Source organism: Rhinoderma darwinii, chromosome 5, assembly GCF_050947455.1.
Source record: "Rhinoderma darwinii isolate aRhiDar2 chromosome 5, aRhiDar2.hap1, whole genome shotgun sequence".
Lineage (NCBI taxonomy): Eukaryota > Metazoa > Chordata > Amphibia > Anura > Rhinodermatidae > Rhinoderma > Rhinoderma darwinii.
In genome coordinates this window covers 295,791,295-295,811,631 of record NC_134691.1, presented here as the reverse complement: position 1 = coordinate 295,811,631, position 20,337 = coordinate 295,791,295, and the positions used below count along the sequence as shown (strand labels likewise).

General features: G+C 39.9%; 1 protein-coding gene across 2 annotated transcripts in view; it reads right to left on the bottom strand.

Moving 5' to 3' along the window:
* Window positions 1–12,709, bottom strand: part of LOC142651982 (ATP-dependent translocase ABCB1-like) — a 61,386-nt gene extending 48,677 nt beyond the window's left edge. Inside the window, exons 1-7 of one of the 2 annotated variants that reach the window (XM_075827305.1) lie at window positions 12,637–12,709; window positions 10,497–10,610; window positions 3,849–3,959; window positions 3,648–3,773; window positions 2,607–2,810; window positions 1,546–1,716; window positions 1,242–1,403 (exon numbers count right to left, since the gene is read on the bottom strand). In XM_075827305.1, the coding sequence (XP_075683420.1) occupies window positions 1,242–1,403; window positions 1,546–1,716; window positions 2,607–2,810; window positions 3,648–3,773; window positions 3,849–3,959; window positions 10,497–10,568 (846 nt within the window). In that variant the 5' untranslated portion in view covers window positions 10,569–10,610; window positions 12,637–12,709. Of the gene's footprint in view, window positions 1–1,241; window positions 1,404–1,545; window positions 1,717–2,606; window positions 2,811–3,647; window positions 3,774–3,848; window positions 3,960–10,496; window positions 10,611–12,564; window positions 12,610–12,636 lie in introns of those variants that run through there. The other variant, XM_075827306.1, reaches the window with a different exon arrangement.
* Between the last annotated feature and the right edge of the window lie 7,628 nt (window positions 12,710–20,337).

The following is a 20,337-nucleotide window of genomic DNA, read 5'->3' as shown; positions in this document are numbered from 1 at the left end:
ATTGTAAACAATGGGACCAACGTAACAATTATCAGTAGAGAATAAGAATTTTCCTTCACAGTGGTCCTTATTTTATTATAGACAACAACCCCAGATCATGTTTGTTTTAACATTTTAAGTGACTGTCCACCATTGAATACCATTTTGTGTTTTTTTTCTAACCCAAATAGTAAAAATGTTTTGATCAATATCCGATGGTTTCTCTTTGCAACCCTGAGATTCCGGTCCACATAGCAGACGCTGTAGGATTCAGAGAGTCAGAGTGCGGGTTATGTGATCTAACTGCAGCCTAGTGCGGGGAACTTTACAATAATTAAAGAGAATTCTTTTCATTACCTTTTACCTACTTTACAAATGAAGTCGAAAGAAAAAATATTTTCCCGGAGTGCTTCTTTGAAGGGGTTTTACGACTTTATTCAAAAAAGTGGCTAATGTAGAAGGGATGCATTAGAAAAACAAAGAAGCATTACTCACCTTACAGATCCCTTGGCATTCCAGCGCTGCCACTCCGGTCCTCCCCGCCGCTGTTTATTGATATGGTTGCACCGATGACATGCCCTTATACCCACATGATCACTGCAGCCAATCACTGGCCTCAGTGGTCCTGTGCTGTATACCTACTGAGACCAGTGATTGACTGCAGGGATCACATGGGTTTAGAAGCACGTCATCGCTGCAGCCATCTCAATAGACAGTGGCAGCGAGGACCGGAGCAGCGGTGCTGGAACACCAGGACATGTGAGGTGAGTAATGCTTCTTTTCATTATTATTTTTTTTAATGCACCCATTCTTCCTTGGCCACTTAAATATTTTGCAAAACCCCTATAAGGAAATAAAATGGGTTGTCCAGGTTTTATACTGATGTCCTATCCACAGGATGAGTCATCAGTACATGATCACCCAACACCCGGACCCCGCACCGATCAGCTGTTCTGTCTGTCTCAGGGCAGGAAGCTATGCAGGGGTCAGTGCAGGAAGCAGAAGGCCCCAACCACTGTATAGCAGCCATGATGCAGGACTGCAGCTCTGCTCATATTCAAGTAAAGTTGGAATGCAATACTACAGACTAGACTATTAGTGCATATTTTTTGCGTAATCCTTCAATTTCTGGATTATTGGAATTTCTTGAATTAGACACTAGATATTAGACTGTTCTGTATTTTGTTGCATTTGCATTTTGATGTGTTATACTTTACATGACCACTTGAAGTTCTCAATAGATGCCATACAGAATTCATTACCTGAAGCATTACAAGAGAATAGTAGATCCCCTTCTTTTTTATGAGCTCACTGTGTGTTCCTTGCTCCACAATCACCCCTTCATGGATGCCAGCAATGATATCAGCTGTCCTGATGGTGGACATTCGATGTGCTATCACAATGGTGGTCCGACCAACCCTAGCCTCAAAGTAACAATAAAAATATAAAATTACATTAAAACACTATATAATTACATAGAAGTAATAATGATAATTAGAGTAATAATAAAAAAAAGTAATCATAATAAATGATAAAACATATTACAATGTGTATGAAATATATCACCTTATCCAAGGCAGCTTGCACTAAAGCTTCACACTGAGTGTCCAGTGCTGACGTCGCTTCATCTAGAAGCAGTATTTTTGAGTCTCGTACAAGAGCTCTTGCTAGTGCTATTCTCTGTTTCTGACCTCCGCTGAGCTGGGCTCCTCTCTCACCCACCATTGTGTTAAATTGCTGTGAAAAGCAATAAAATAACGCAATAAAAGTTAAAATCTCTAGATATTTAGCTGTTTTGTAGATCTAATTTTCCCATTTAAAAAAGAAAGATAGTGCTACAAAAGCAAATGAGGTCAGAGTAGCATTGTACATGTAAGAGTCACCACCATGAATTAGTTGTAAGTTATCTTAAAGAGTAACTGTCACTTTATAAAACTTTTGACATGTCATAGTGACATGTCAGAGTTTTTGATTATTAAGGTCTTGACCCCCACTGATCGCTAAAACAAAGCTCAGCAGAGCGCAGTGCCCCTTCTGTAACTATATAACTTCAACTCTTTTTGGAAAAGCTGTGTTAACTGTAGACGAACTCATAGAAGTCTATGAGCCCCTCTTCAGTTAACTCCGTCTTTCCGGGAAGAGTCAAAAAGAGCTGACGTTTTGCCATTACAGTTGAAGGGGCACTGCCAGTGGCATAGCTTTAGGGGTCGCAGCGGTTGCAGTTGCGACTGGGCCCCTAAGCCTGGGGGACCCATGGGGCCCCCGTTGCCATACAGCATGACGATTACATAAATTTTCTGTGCTTTGTGCCGCGAAGCCGGCATTTCCTGGTTACGGTCACATGGTACACTTAGTGTATTTATATTTGTATTTCCCATGAAATAACAATGCTGGAACACGTTGTTTCCGATCTTTGCATTGTGCAGTTCCTCAGTTATTCCTCCTGGAATTGTATAAATAAATTTACAGCTATAAATGTAACTTCTACAGTATGTCTAAATCCAGCAGTGGAAAAGACTCACAGAATTAAACAGTGATATTTTTAGTGGCGTTTATCAAGAACATAAAATCAGTAAAAACCTACTAAACAGTTTAAACTGCACAAATATTAGTGAAATTATAATTACGTTAGGGAGTCTTGTTATGAAGTCATAGGCATTGGCTTCTCTGGCTGCTTTCTCAATCTCTTCATCCGTTACTCCATCTCTACCAAAACGAATATTTTCGCAAATGGTTGTTCCAAACAAGACAGGTTCCTGACCTACCACACTAATATTATCTCTTAGCCACTTGACATTGAGGGAACGTATATCATGTCCATCCAATGTAATCTAAAAATTGGGAATAAAATTAAAGAATTAACATTTATATTTCCCCAATACCATTCAAATAATTATACTGTCATACATATTCCTTAATTTCTTCCATCAAGAAATAGTAACCAGTCCCTCTAGGGGTGAATGTGAAAGAAAGTTATTGTACTCTCTTCTGAAATTATGCAGATAGTCTGGATTAAAGCCTAATTTCACTTCTGCTGTACAAAGAGTCATCTTTGCTTGTGCATGCTCTAATGGCCTTCCTCTGTATAGGTTATAACATCATAGGGGCCTTTTCACATCAGCATCGGGTTGCATTTGAGGTTTCTGTTCATCCATTCCATCAGAGCAACAGATGAATGGAAAGCCGAATGGAAAATATAGCATCTGTTTGCATTGCCATTAATGTCATTGGTAATTCTTCCGTTGCAGTTGGTTTCCGTTCTGTAAATTTTCTGTTTTTTTAACCGAAACAATAGCACAGTCAACTACGCTATTGTTACTGTGAAAACAGCCTGAAACTTTACGGAACTAAAACAAATGGAAACCAACTGCAACAGAAACATTACCATTAAAATCAATGATAATGCAAACGGAAGCTATAGTTTCCATATGTCTTTCCGATGGATGAACGGAAACCCCAAACGGAACCCGACGCTGATGTGAACAGGCCCTCAAAGAGGATAGCAGCCAAAGTGGATGTGCCTGGGCCTGGCAGTAAATTGGCCCCACAGGACCAGTTCACCAAGGAAATAAAGATAGGTGTGTGCATGTGTTTATCATTCATTTATAATACACATTATCAAATAGAAATTAAAATTCATCACTTATTTAAAAAAAAAAAAATCCTACCTCCCCTTCTGTTGGATCATAAAACCTCTGTAGCAACTGGATGGTCGTGCTCTTCCCACAGCCATTCATACCAACTAGAGCTATAGTTTTACCTGCCGGTACTTTCAGGTTCAGACCAGTGAGAATCTAAAATTAAAAATGTACATAAACATCCAATATTTGAATGATTTGTTTAATAAATTATAAATACACAAAACATACCTGTGTATCCGCACGGCTTGGGTAAGCAAAATGAATATTGTTAAATTCAATATTTCCGATCACTTTGTCTGGCTTGTATCCCTCGGTAGATCCACTATCAATGGGGCGATGCTAAAGTAAAAAAATATATTTTTATATTTAAAATATCAGTTCTTTGTGTCCTACTGACAAGTTCTTCTCTACACTATCCTTAACTCTGCTATATGAATAAACTACCTCTTCTCCCCTTCCTCTAATTCTAACCCCCCTCCCTGTCAGTGCCTCCACTGGCTGCCCATCCACACAAAGAATCCAATTTAAAATCATGACGCTATCCTAAAAATCCCTATTCAATTCTGCTCCGTCCTACATTTCTATCATAATATACAGATATCACACATAACCTAAACACTACCAATGACAACCTTCTCTTCACTGCCTCCTCACACTCTCACATACAAGACTGGAACTCGCTTTCTTCGACCCTACAAGCAAATGCTTACTCAAAACAAGCATGTAACCTGGCCTAAAGTGTTACTCAACTGGTATTCCAACACCACCTCCACCTATGTCTGAAGATGCTTACTCCTTTCCCTGACCTCTTGTATCTATGTCTTATTACTTTTAGATTGTAAACTTGTATGGGCAGTGGTCCTACTTAATGTATTTCATGTAGGATATGTATCTTATCCTAATGTAAACAATGTTTCATTTGTCTGTACCACACTGTCTTATATAATTGTTACAATGTGTAACACCAATATTGTGCTATTTAATGCCTTACGGAAGTTGATGGCGCTATATAGATAAATAAATAAATAATAAAATAATAATATTTATATCTGTCAATCTATAATCTAATCTATTTATTTACTTCCTCAAAACAAACACACTAGAGCAAATTCAGAGCAAGGCATTTAACAAGAAAGTCAAACTGAAGTACCCAGTGAAAACCCATCAAACTACCAGACAACTACCAGGCAGACCAATATACAAGTCCACACTCTCTAGACACACTTAGTCTTTCAGTATAACAAGACAATATTTATTACGATATGCTATCAAATATAGATGGTGTATGCTCTTAATGATATATAACATTCTCTGTATATCGTACCAAATGGATCACATACAATACATTAATGAATTTTGATATACTTTTTGAAGCCCTATAAACAGAATAAAATGATATACAACATATAACATATACCTCAACAATTGTGCAAATTGCAACAAAATAATACAAATGAATACAAATAAATGCAAATTAACATTCAGTTTCTTTAAAGGTTCATTGAGTACTTCATCCAAAAAATGTGTTTCCAAAATAGATCCATTACGTCAGGCTTTTCATTTAGTTTATGAATTATCCTTAACAATGTTGTGATAAAAACGCTAGATATTTGACATATGTTATACGGAAACAGATTCATATAGACAACCGCATTACATAATAGATCAATACTTTGGTGTGGCTTCGACAAATGTTATATTGCTTCATAAATTGCTATGTTTCATGCAGTGCGGTGTTGCTTCGTGTGGAGACAATATACAATTGTCAGTCGTTCAATATGCATACGATGACTGATGGTACCACTTTTTCTTCTGTGTTTCAGATTAAATACATCTCGTGTGTGCTCTTGACATTAAGCACATTTAGTATAAACCACGTCACTCACGGTTAGTTGCCTTTACTGATATTTATGAATTTCTGTATTCATCCTGACCTAGAAAATACATCTTAAAACAGTATCTAAAAATATGGGTCGGATCTGAGAATTCACGTGTATTTCAAAATTGAAACCTTCTTTCAAAATTGCTGTATACTAGTTGAACATATAATGAAAAATGCATGCAAATATAAAAACTATATATATATATATATATATATATATATATATATATATATATATATATATATATATGTGTGTGTGTGCCCCAGTAGGATTATATTTATATCAAGATTAACTATATTGATACTAACATGTATTCAATCACACAATATAATTTCTATAACGTTAATCAGTGCTAATCCTCCATAGAAGTCTTGCAAAGCAACTGACCATTAGTAATGCAATTTGTACCAAATGTGGTTTAATGTCAAAAGCACACACAAGATATATTTAATCTGCTACACAGAAGAATAAGTGTAACCATCAGTCATCCAATACATATTGAATGACTAATAATTGAAAATTGGCTCAACATGAAACAACACAGAACTGCATAATACATAGCACTTTATAAAGCAACAGCAATGCGTTAAAGAGGCTCTGTCACCAGATTTTGCAACCCCTATCTCCTATTGCAGCAGATCGGCGCTGCAATGTAGATAAGAGTAACGTTTTTTTTTTTTTTCTAAAAACGAGCATTTTTGGCCAAGTTATGATCATTTTTATATTTATGTAAATGAGGCTTTCTAAAGTACAACTGGGCGTGTTTAAAGTTATGTACAAGTGGGCGTGTATTGTGTATGTACATCTGGGCGTTTTTACTTCTTTTACTAGCTGGGCGTTGTGAATAGAAGTGTATGATGCTGACGAATCAGCATCATCCACGTCTCTTCGTTAACACCCAGCTTCTGGCAGTGCACAGACACACAGCGTGTTCTCGAGAGATCACGCTGTGACGTCACTCACTTCCTGCCCCAGGTCCTGCATCATGTCGGACGAGCGAGGACACATCGGCACCAGAGGCTACAGTTGATTCTGCAGCAGCATCAGCGTTTGCAGGTAAGTAGCTACATCGACTTACCTGCAAACGCCGATGCTGCTGCAGAATCAAATGTAGCCTCTGGTGCCGATGTGTCCTCGCTCGTCCGACACGATGTAGGACGTGGGGCAGGAAGTGACGTCACAGCGTGATCTCTCGAGAACACGCTGTGTGTCTGTGCACTGCCAGAAGCTGGGTGTTAACGAAGAGAAGTGGATGATGCTGATTCGTCAGCATCATACACTTCTATTCACAACGCCCAGCTAGTAAAAGAAGTAAAAACGCCCAGATGTACATACACAATACACGCCCAGTTGTACATAACTTTAAACACGCCCAGTTGTACTTTAGAAAGCCTCATTTGCATAAATATAAAAATGGTAATAACTTGGCCAAAAATGCTCGTTTTAAAAAGAAAAAACGTTACTCTTATCTACATTGCAGCGCCGATCTGCTGCAATAGGAGATAGGGGTTTCAAAATCTGGTGACAGAGCCTCTTTAAGCTATAATATACTGAAATACACTTACAACAATACAATGCATTCAGAAAGTCTTCTCATTTTTTCCCCATCATTCTACACTCAATAACCCATAATGACAAAGTGAAAACATTGTTAGTAATCTTTGCTAATTTATTGAAAAGGAAAAACTAAAATATTGTATAAGTATTCAAACCCTTTACTCAGGAATTAGTTGAAGCGCCATTGGCAGAGATAACAGTCTCCAGTCTTCTTGGGTATGATGCCACAAGGTTTGCACAGCTGGATTTATGGATTTTCTGCAATTTTTCTCTGCAGATCCTCTCAAGCTCTGTCAGGCTGGGTGTGGACCGTCGGCGGACAAACATTTTTCAGGTCTCTCCAGAGATGTTCGACAGGGTTCAATTCAGGGCTCTGGCTGGGCCCCTCAAGAACATTCACAGAGTTGTCCCTAAGCCACTCCCGTGTTGTCTTGACTGTGTGTTTAAGCTCATTAAGGTCATTGCCTTGTTGGAAGGTGAACCTTCGGCCCAGTCTGAGGTCCAGAGCACTCTGGATCAGGTTTTCGTTAAGAATATCTCTGTACTTTGCTTCGTTCATCTTTCCCTCAACCCCGACCAGTCTCTCTGTCCCAGTCACTGAAAAACACCCCCACACCATGACGCTGCCACCACCATGATTCACTCTAGAGATGGTGATAAGCAGTGCCTTGTTTCCTTCAGACATGATGCTTAGAATTGAGGCCAAAAAGTTCAATCTTGGTTTCATCAGACTACAGAATATTGTTTCTCACAGTCTGAGAGTCCTTTAGGTGCTTTTTTGCAAAATCCAGAATGGCTTTCATGTGTCTTTTACTGAGGAGAGGCTTCTTTCTGGCCACTCTGCCATAAAGCCCAGATTGGTGGAGTGCTGCAATGATGGTTGACCTTCTGGAAGTTTCTCCCACCTGCACACAGGATCTTTGGAGCTCAGCCAGAATGACCATTGGGTTCTTTGTCACCTCTCTACCAAGGCCCTTCTCCCCCGATTACTTAGTTTGGTGGGGTAGCCAGCTCTAGGAAGAGTCCTGGTTGTTCCAAACTTCTTCCATTTAAGAATTATGGAGGCCACTTTGCTCTTGGGAACTTTCAGTGCAGCAGAAATTTATTTGTGCCCTTTTCTCGATCTGTACCTCCACACAATCCCGTCTCTGAGCTCTACAGGGAGTTCTTTCCTCCTCATGGCTTGGTTTTTGCTCTGATATGCATTGCCAGCTGTGAGACCTTATATAGACATATATAATCAAATTAATTTACTATAGGTGGATGCCAATCAAGGTGTAGAACAATTTCAAAGATGATCTAGAGAAATGGGAGGCCCCCAGAGCTGAATTTGAAGTGTCATACAAAGGCTCTGAATACTTATGTCCATGCGAAATTTGAGTTTTTAATTTTTAATAAATTTTCAAAAATGTCTAAAATTCTGTTTTCACTTTGCCATTATGGGGTATAGAGTGAAGAATGATGTCGAAAAACGTTATTTGTTTTATATTTTAGCCTCAACTTAACAAAATGTGAAAAAAGCGAAAGGGTCAGAAGACTTTCTGAATGCACCGTATCTAATGGCAGAAGAATATTGTTGTATAAAAGATACCATAAGGGCCCAGCGTGTGTCTACAAACTTTACCACTGGATATGGATCTGTTTGCAAAAAACATAATGTATGTCCAATATCTATTGTTTTTGTTCATCACAACATTGATAAGGATCATTCATAAACGATATAAAAAATTCTGACATATGGATCGATTTGAAAAACATATTTCGGATTAAATACTCAATGAACCTTTAACACCTTAACGCAATATAACATACAGTATATATAGATATATATATACATATACATATATACATATATATATATATATATATATATATATATATATATATATATATATATATATATATATATATATGTGTTTATTAGTACAGCCACAGTTGCAACAACCCATACAAAAAGACAACACATATCAGATATGGCATGAACAAACAAACTAAAAAAACAATGGTGGAATTGCTGTTTTTTCCCATTCCTTCCATAAAAATATGAGTCAAATAACGTATTTTATATACCCCAAAATACTTTAAAAAAAAAACCCTACAACTCATCCCACAAAAAGAAGGCCCTGATACGGCTACGTCTGTAACATACACTAGTCTTTACAAATTTTTTTAATTAAATTAAACCAGGTCTACCCTCATTTTACTGCATTGTCGGTGAGCTATTGTTATCTATTGCTGTTGCCATATCCAACTCCATGAAGGTGAGGCCCTCGGTCAGATTTAAACATTATACCCCTATATTTATTTCCCAATGAACTGGATGTATGTGGACCACCTGCTAGATCACAGGTTCAAATGAATTCTAAATTATGTGGAAATTATCCTAGTCACTTCATGGTAATTGCTAATGACATAGAAGAAATTATATGATAAGCTATTGTAGCCATAAGAATCTTTATTATTTTGTTCTAGACACTGCTGAAAATTTTTTACCATCTGCAGACTCTAGTACATGTGAACTACTACAGTTCTATCCAGCATCCTGTAGTGCCTCTTTCACTTTCTGCAGGTTCTCTGTCTAATGTTCAGAAACCTCCTCAGTCAACAAAAAATCCCTCTAGTATAAAACAGATAATACAAGACATAGAGGAGTAAGGCATGAGAAGAGAGGAGGAGCAGCAGTGAGAAGTCATCTGATTGGTCAGAGCACACAGCACAGGTTGTACTTCATATCAGGAAAAGCTGGTCCAGTCAACAAGAATGGAGAGAGAGAATGTACTTTTACTGAAACCACAAGAAGAAAAGGAAAAAGATTCCAAATATGCACGTTAAAAAATAAAAAATAAATTCTATAGTGATACTTTAGTAGTTACACTTTAAAGCAAGGATTCACAATTGAGCAACCTCTGCCCAGAAGGTATAATATGCACTATTATTTGCTCGTACCTTCATTGTGGTTCTGACAACCCAATTTGCTTCTGTTGGACCAGGTGCCGACAGAAGAAAAATCCTAAGTACTCAGTACATAAAGGCTGGGTTCACACATTGTGGTAGAAAAAAGTACACTTTTGTGGTGCGGTTATTGGCTGTGTGGTCATAACTGCATCCCCAAATCGTGGCCGCAGATGGCACACTACCGCAACGAGTGACCACTGCCAAAGTCTTCTTGAGTCCCTTAGCTCAAGATTTGAGTACCAAATTGTTACAGAATTATACACTACAACTGTATGACAATTTTAGGACTTTGTAAAACAGAGCGCTTGTTGCACAAAGTTTGGAATCCCAAATAATCTTGAGATAGGTATCTTACATTATACATTATATTATCTAATTGCAACAAAATCTTGTGAAGCACCATAAAAGTGAAGATTCTTTTTATTAACTTCCAAATTAATGTATCCCCACATTTACTAATCCACAAGCTACCATTTATTACCTTGTTTATAATTTTGTATATCTCGAAGGCTGCTCCTCGTGCATTGTTAATACTTTCTATGTTTGGTAACATCTGTCCCAGTGTAGATGAAGCAATCAGCACTGAAAAGAAGACCTTAAAAATGATAAGTGCATTAATGTTACAAATAAACAACAAATGAAAATCCTAGCAATAAAGATGTATCACAGCTGTCCCATCCTTATATGAAAACGTACAGCAGCATAAGTAAACATTGAAGAAAATAACGTAAATAGAGTTTTTCCATCTGTGTCTTAAAGCGGATCTGTCAGCTTAAAGGGGTTATTCAGGTTTTTAAAATTGATGGCCTATCCTTAGGGTAGGCAATCAATATTAGATCGTTGGGGTGTTATTACGGGAACTCCAGCTGATCAGCTGTTTGAAGGGGCCCCTTTCTCGTTATTACTTTGCACGCGCTGTTATATTTGCAGCAGTTGTAGGTGTTGCACCACAGCAAAAATTTAATTTTAAATTTGTGATCTACTCTTTCAAATTTTACCCATTCTGTAGGCCACCTGATTTAGTAACAAGTTCACGACAGGGGTTTCTAACTCCTGAGGTCAAGCCTGCTTAGCTGTTTCCATAACTTCAGCAGACTTGAATGGGGGGAGTCACTACCTCTTTATTCAATCTCTGCTGTATGCACCCAGTGGATCATGGGGTGGATCGGGGGACCCCTATCCACTGATAGGTGCGGGTCCCAGAGGTGGAACCTATTAGAAATTTATGGCATATCTTACATATATTCTATAAATATCTTAAGTGGGAAACTTCTTTAACCCCTTCCCGATGTATGACGTATACCAACGCCATAGCCAGGTAGGGGACATATGTATCGGGCTCATGGGCTGAATCCGATTTATACAACGCGGGTGTCGGCTGAATGTCACAGCCGACACTTCACTGTAACAACCCCTTAGATGCCGCGGTCAATAGCGACCGCAGAATTTAAAGCAGTATAAAGAGGGGGACGACCGCCTCTAACAGCTCATCGGCCCCCCGGTGACGTGATAGCAGGGTGCCCATGGCTGGCATGGCAGGCTGGGGGCCTCCGGCAGGGCTTAATAGATGTTTGTCAGAAACATGATATACTGCAGTACATTAGTATTATTAGTATTGCAATATATATTCCTAGTGATCCATCGATCACTAGTTCAAGTTCCCTGGGGGGACTAATAAAGAAAAATCTGATAAATAATGGGGTTTTTTTCTGTAAAAAAAATAGTTAAAAGTTCAAAAAACTCCCCTTTTCCCATTTTCTCCCTAAAGCATTGAAAAAAAAAGTTAAAAACATAATTGGTATCACTGCTACCGTAAAAGTCTTAACTATTACAATATAACACCCAATATTATTTAACACCCACGGTAAACACTATAATGGTAGAATAAAAAAGTTAGGGCTCTCAGAATTTGGCGACACACAATAAATGTTATTTTTTTACAGTTTGTTTTTTTCTTATAAAATATGTCAAATACAAAAAAGCAATATCAATTTGGTATTGCCATAATCGCATTGACCAGCAGAATAAATTTAACATGCCGTTTTAATTGCACAGTGAATGCTGTAAAGAAAATGCGCATAAAACAATGGAGGGATCGCTGTTTTTTTTTAAATTTTCCACCCCACAAAGATTTTCCTAGTATATTATATGGTACAATAAATGGTGGCATGAAAAACTATCACTCGTCCCGCAGAAATCAAGCCCCCATAGGACTATAATGGCGGACAAATAAAAAAAGTTATGACTTTTGAAAGATGGGGAGCAAAAAATAAAAATAAAAATCTGAAAAATAGCTGCGGTGGGAAGGGGTTAAACATACAGTATCAGTATTAAGGGATACTAGAAATAGAGGTGGGTCTGTGACAACCTTTCATTTCAATCATGAGAAACTTCTCAGTCAATGCAAATGTTCCTTACACATGTTATCAGGAATAGATGTTGTTCTTAATTCTCATTCCTTAAATAACATCACTATGCCACATAATTCTGAGCTAATGCTACCATATTGACAGGCATAACAGACTCTGCTAAATAAGCAAAAATAACACCTTCTCTTCACACACAGTGCCGCATCTGCCATGAGGCCAGGTGAGCCGACGGCCTCAGGCGGCACCACCTACCCAAAAGGGGGGGGCGGCATTTTCAGCCCGGGATGGACTGGACCGGGGAGAGACGTGCCGAACGTCTGTAATACTCCTCCTCCTCTCTGACGCTGCACACAGCACATGCAGGCAGAGAGGAGCAAGTCTGCAGGAGGAGCGACGAGCAGCACGAGCAGCATGAGGTAAGTTCCTGCCTTGCTGGGACCGGGACCCGTGACGTGAGTATACTGCAAGGGGGGGTCTGGGCATTTTACCGACAGCAGAGGGCTCTATGGGGCTGGAATAATCCACCCCATAGAGCCCTCACATCACTATAATGAAAGGATTAGTGTGGGTGGGGGAGGGTCTGAGCGTCTGACTTACTGCAGAGAGCTCTATAGGGGGGGATTCTGCCCCCCCCTTTAGAGCAGTCAGTCAGATGCTCAGACCCCCCTAACCTTTCAGTATAGTAACTAGTCAGGGCTCTATGGCGGGGGGATAATTCCCCCCTATAGAGCCCTCTGCTGTCAGTAAAACGCCCCCCCCCCCCCCTTGCAGTAATACTCCTGGCTTTGTAGCTTTCCTGTGCTTAATTAGCGTGGGAAAGCTACAAACAGGGCTGTGACTGGTGATTCTCACAGTCACTCACAGTGCACACAGAATGCGGCCGCTGCGGCAGCCAGTCTGAATGTGAGTCTCTGACTAGTCACCACCCACACGCAGCAGAGACTAATAGTAAACCCCCAACTACTACAGTTTCACAGGCATTGTCTATGACAGCTTCTATAATGTAGTGGTTAGCTTGTCTGTCTTACACATGGAGGTTGCTGGTTCAAATCCCAGCTGGTTTTTTTTTTTGTTTTTTTTAATATTAATATCTTGTATTGGGCTTTGTTCACACTAGCATTAATATACGTTTACCTCTCTTCCGTCAGAGGGAGAGGATCGATACGTTAAACGGAAAGCAACGGTTCCATTGCTTTCAATGGTAATTCTTTTGTATCAGTTGCTTTCCGTTTGTCTCCGTTCACTAGGTTTCCGTTCTTTTGAACGGAAATAAAAGTTCTGCAGACTGCACTTTTGTTTCCTTTAAAAAAAACGGAAACTTAGCGAACGGAGACAAACGGAAAGCAACTGATACAAAAGAATTACCATTGAAAGCAATGGTAATTCTAATGGAACCGTTGCTTTCCGTTTAACGTATCGATCCTCTCTTCCTCTGACGGAAGAGATGTAAACGTATATTAATGCTAGTGTGAAAGAAGCCTTAGGGCCTGTTCACATCAGCGTTGGCTTTCCGTTCTGGGGTTCCGTCGAAGGTAACCCCGCAACGGAAAGTCAAACTGAAACCACAGCTTCCGTTTCCGTCACCATTAGCGCAGTCGACTGCGCTATTGATTCCGTCACAAAAATGGAAACCTGCCGGAATGGTGACGAACGGAAACCATTAGCAATGTTTCCGTCACCATTGATTTCAATGGTGACTGAAACGGAAGCTGTGGTTTCAGTTTGACTTTCCGTTGCGGGGTTCACCCGACGGAAACCTCCCACGGAACCCCGGAACGGAAAGCCAACGCTGATGTGAACAGGCCCTAATCCTTCCCCATAAACCTGCCCCCGCTAATTAAAATAAATATATTATATAATGTATATAGCGCTGTATCCTGTATCCGTCAGGTCAGCGGGTCCTGCAGGATCGAGCTGTTACCAATCACATCTAAGTTCATAACTTAGATGTGATCGGTAATAGGCGACCTAATGGATTCAGGTCTCAGCGCTATATACAGCTGCTCTGTATACAGGATACAAAGCAGCTGTATCTCAAAAAGTGCAAATCATTTTCAATAAAAAGTAATTAAAACTTGCACCAATCGCAGTAATAGATATCTTTATATATCATAGGGACATGTCCGAAGTTTTCATCGGTGGGGGACCGAGCACTGAGGCCCCCACCGATCGCTAAAACGAAGCAGCAGAATTGCTCGGGTGAGCGCTATGCCGCTTCATTTATGATCGACTTTCAGCCGAGTGAGCGGTGTACGGACTCCTAGACTTTCTATTGAGCCCGTACACTGCTCCAAGGAAAGCCAAACAGAATTGAAGCGGCACACCGCTTACCTGAGCACTTCTGCTGCTTCGTTTTAGCGACTAGTGGGGGGTATCAGTGTTCGGACCCCACTGATCAAAACTTCTGACATGTCAAAAGTTTTTAAAAAAGTTGTTACACTTTAAAGAGAATCTTTCACCTGCCCACAGATTTGCATTTGAGTGCAGCATGTAATGGTCAGGGCTGCACAAACTCTGGGGCACTTTATATATTTTTTTTCCTACCCTCTTTCCTTACTTAGATATCGGTGCCGTAATGTTTGGCGCCGATATTTAAATAACCCCATGAACTGCCAATGGGGCGGTAATTGGCAAGGGGGCGTGCAACATCGCTGTGACACTGTCCAATCAGCTACGGACAATGTCAACAGCAAGAGCTGGAGAGAGGAGAGCATGTGCGCACACACGCTCTCACTCTTCAGCTCTCGGCAGGCAAGTACAAGACTGTGATCTCAGGTAAGAGATCAGTCTTGTCGTCCTTGTCTGCCAAGAGCTAAAGAGTGAGAGCGTGCGTGCGCGCACAGCTCCGATGCCATGAAACACAAGAAGAAGAATTCACATTCTTCTTCTGTTCCTTAGTGGTGGCGGAACTGCGCGCTCGCGCGCACGCGCTCTCTGTCCAGCTCTTGCTCTGAAACTGTCTGTAGCTGATTGGACAGTGTCACAGCGATGTTACACGCCCCCTTGCCAATTACCTCCCCATTGACAGTTCAGGGGGTTATTTAAATATCGGGCACCAAATATTACAGCACCGATATCTAAATAACGAAGGAGGCTAGGAAAAATATGTAAAGTGCCCCAGAGTTTGTGCGGCCCTCCCCATTACATGCTGCACTCAGCTGTACATGTATGGGGAGGTGAAAGGTTCTCTTTAAAAGAAAGGTGTTATAATTATTTTTTTTTTATTTGATATGTTTTATTTTATGGGCCTAATTTTTCTAATTATTTTAATATGTTCCCGAAGGTAGCTATTTATTCATATGTCTGTGGGGGCAGCCAACTTTATTTTTATTTTTCATACTGCTAATTTTTGTTTTGCAGGTTCCGCTGGACCATTTGGACTACGTCGTAGATTCGTTGGACTACTTCGCTGATGTAAGCTTTTTTTCTTTAATAAAATGGTTAAAGTGGATTGTGTGGAAGAGTTGTCATTTCAATAAAATAAATTACTTTAAGTCTCTGTTTTTTAATACTTCATTACCGCCTTAGTAATGGCTGCTGTCTGATTGAGAGCGTCCATTACTAAGAAGGGGCTTAGTGTTAGCCAGTAATAAGGCCGTCACTAACCCCTATTATTACCCGGTACCCACCTCCACCAGGAGTACCGGGAAGAGCTGGGTACGATCCAGCACCCGACCATCTGAAGTGAAGGGCACTTGGGTGGCCGCAGGCTGGTACTATCAGGCTAGGAAGGGACAAAAACCATGGCCCTTCCCACCCTGGTGACGCTAGGCTGCTGCTGCTGCTTTATTGTATCTGGCTGGCTATGAAAAATGGAGGGGATCTCACGTAATTTTTTTTTCAATTTTTTTTTTAAAAATGACGAGGGGTTTCCCCAATTTTTCATAACCAGCCAGATACAATAAAGCAGCTGCAGCCTAGCATCCCCAGGGTGGGAAGGGCCACTTTTTTGGCCCTTCCCAGCCTGATAATACCAGCCTGCGGCCTAACAGTCGTTTCAGATGGCCAGGTACTGAATCGTACTCGACTCTAGCCCGGTATCCCTGGCGGCAGTGGGAACCGGGGTAATAATAGGGGTTAGTGATAGCCTTTTTACTGGCTAATGCTAAGCCCCAGCCTTAGTAATTGAACGCTGTCAATCAGACAGCTGCCATTACTAAGGCCATAATAAAGTATTAAAAAAAAACAGACATAAGAATTTTTTTTTATTGAAATCAAAACTCCCCCATGCAACCCTCTTTCACAATTTTTTTTTTTTTTAAAGTAGATCATTGAAGTAGTCCAATGAATCTACGACGTAGTCCAAACGGTCCAGCGGAACCCACCAAAAAAAGTTAGCAGTATAAAATGTAAAAAAATAAATAATTTGCCACAATAGAAACCCCTGCTCCGCCGTTTGCTCTTGTAGGCCACAGCCTGGTTTAGGCCTGAGGCCTACAAGAGATCGGGAGCACGCTGATGACGTCAACTGCCTGGCACGATGACGTCACTGCATCATGCCGACCACGCCGGGCCACTGAACTCGGTTAAAAATCATAAGTCAATTAGGTAATAAAAAGGGGGCATAGAAGATGTTAATGCTGCGTTGCTGATCTATGATACTAAAGTAATATAGTAAAAAGAGTTCTTTAAATCTTCTCTATACATTAAACAGCACTTTACAAATAAACAACAAATGTTTTCCTATTTTTTTTTTTTTTATATATTGCGTGTTTGATGTGTAAAGGTAGTAATGAGAAAACTCCGATAGATTGGGGGGGGGGGGGGGCGCCTTTTTATAGTTCGCCTCAGGCAGCAGAGGGGCTAGGTTCACCCCTGTTCACACACCCACACTGCTCTCCTCCACCGCTAGAAAGTGAGTCGCCAATACGTGTCGCTTCCTCTTTATCTGATGATCAGAAATTAGCTGTCAGTGTATGACAGACTATCTACATATTCCAGGCTATGTGAGAGACTTGCCTGCTTTACATGGGAGACCTCTTTTTTTTTTTTAATAAGTCTCCAGTACATCCGGGAGATTAGGTAAACATTTAATTATGCATTGTTTTTTATTATATCCAAGCAAGTACCCAGTTGTACATGTATTATTTAGCAGATGTTCATACTGTACGCACAGCTCTACTTGTAATTGTATATGACAGAACCGACATCCGCATGAAGAGCAAATAAGGGCCTGTTCATATCAGCGTTGGCTTTCCGTTTCGGGGTTCCGTCAGAGGTTTCCGTCGACTGCGTTATGGATTCCGTCGTTAAAACGGAAACCTTCCGGAATGGTGACGAACAGAAACCATTAGCAATGTTTCCGTCACCATTGATATCAATGGTGACGGAAACGGAAGCTGTGGTTTCAGTTTGACTTTCTGTTGCGGGGAAACCTCAGACGGAACCCTGGAAAGGAAAGCCAACGCTGATGCGAACAGGCCCTTACACTGTTTAGGTGGATACAATATTATACCACGCCCTATTATCTTTCAATTGTAGATTCAAATTTGCTGCATAAATGTCTTGTTCAGATTAACATCTATCTAATATTATTACATATTTGCAAAGAGATGCTTTTTTTTTACCAAGTTCCTTTTCTTAGTACAATTTCAACAAAGTCAACTTTTAGAGATGGTAGTACTCTTGCGGTTAGTATTTATCTTTTGTCTTTGGATAAGGAACTTAATCCCAAGCCAAATGAAGGAGGTAGGGGGTTTAGGACTGCAAAAAAAATATTAAAAATTGTAGAACATATTTAAAAAATTTGCCCTTGAGACTTTCTTTTTTGGATGTTCTTAAGACCCTGCCTCAACTTTTTCCTTTGATTTGGGACTTTGAGGTCTACAATACTTTCTGGATCAAGAGATTCTATTCCCTCGACAGATAGAGATATTCATAGATCTCGTGGACCAAACTAGAGGCATCATTTGTAGAGGGGGATAAATATTATAGCACAAGGCATAAAATCTTTAAAGACTACTACTAACCATAATTTCTATAAGGGATAGAAAGATGTCAAACAATATATCTGGACTTATGTGCTCTCATTGCCCCCACGCCAGGATTTTGCCGCATTTATTGTCATATTTATGGAATGGCTACAGTAAGTGGGGCAGTAAGAATTTGGCCCTATTCAGAAGAATGGATTTTAATTTATCCAAAAGCAAGTTTAAAATGGCACATACATCTATTACCATGGTATATTTGCGTGCTCCTCCAGGTCTTGGATTTAGAATAACAAATATTTTGCTTTTCTAACTAACAGAGGTGGGTCCTAAGGGGGGGACTCCCTTTTATGATGTCCATAGAGCTGGAGTTGGTTAGTGGAGTTGGCCCCTTTAATTAAAATACCCTTTAATATAACCTTTATACTCTGAAAGTATAAAATGGTCAGAATCTTGTGTGACAGTAGACAAAAGCAGAGAAGGTTCAGGTTTTACATTCGAAATTATGGCTACATCTTACACTATTTCAATTTTGTATCAAGATAAAACAGAGGTTATGAGTTCTGCTCTAGAATGCTAGGCCCATATGTTCAATTCTAAACAAAGTACTATGTCTGCAGTCTATAAATATATATTTTTCAATTGTCCAAAATCACTGTAAAACTTAAGTCTTCAAGAGACAACCTCTTTAAATTGATGGTGTGTGTGTGTGTGTGTGACTGCCAAGAATATCAGCTTTATGAGCGCTCAGCCTTATGAGTGAGTGAGGTAACCTAGGGAGTTTACATAGATGTCCCCTTCCCAGCCAAAGGGGCACTTATCTGCCCATAGAAACGCCCTAAACTAGAATAATGATAAAACTAGTGGTAAAATAATGGCAATAATACTTTACAAGAGCTGACATACTTACAATTAACACATTGCTAAGTTTGTAATTTTCAGGTTCTTGTACAGTCAGTCTTGTTCCATACCAAATTGCCAGGCCATAGGCTACAAATACCATAAACTCTGTTAATCCAACAGACGTGTTTAAAGTGATAGACTTCTTTATTCCAAAATATTTTGCAGTAATTAAATTGCCATTGTACCTGTAATGAAAGAGCACATTAAAATCTGTCCCCAGCACAAGCACAAATATAGAGTAATACATAAGAATTTTTTGTTTATTTACTTCCAAAAGGAACTTGGTAATGTCATGGAAAAAGAGGTTAAAAAAAAATGTGGTAAAATTTAATAGTACTGAAAAATTCAATGAAAAGTAGTAGAGAAGTAATGATTATGTCATAATTTTACAAAGGTGCCCATGGATTTGTTGGCCAAGACAAAGTCAGCATACAAATCTAGTGTCCAGTGAGGAGGGGACCTTGACGGATCACAGGAGATGATTGATGAAGTTCAACAAGATTCTTTGCCACTTATCAAATGATCTCCCCGTCTCAATCATGACACGGGTAAAATATGGCAGCAAATTGTGCTCTGGGCAAAAAGGACTATCTGAAAAGCTGAACTTCAAAATGCCCATAAGATAGCAGTAGGTGGGACTTTCCATATTCTGCAATTCACACTAAGGGTATGTTTACCACGGCCTATTTTCGTCCATTTTTCGGGCCGTAAACGCCAAAAAAAACGGCCGAAGAATCGGAAGCAGAACGCCTCCAAACATCTACCCATTGATTGCAATGGAAAAACAGCGTTCTGTTCCGACGGGCCGTTTTTTTACACGGCAGTTTTGAAAAACGGCCGAGTAAAAAAACGGCCACGAAAAAGAAGTGCAGGTCACTTCTTGGGACGTTTTTGGAGCCGTTTTTCATTGACTCTATAGAAAACCGCTCCAAAAACGGTCGTAGAAAATGCCACGAAAAACGCAGCGAAAATCGCGGGTGGCTTTAAAAACTTCTGAAAATCAGGAGCTGTTTTCCCTTGAAAACAGCTCCGTATTTTCAGACGTTTTTGACTCAGCGTGTGAACATACCCTAAGTATTTACCGAGCAAGTTACCGCAGAAAATTAAAGACAATATTTTACAA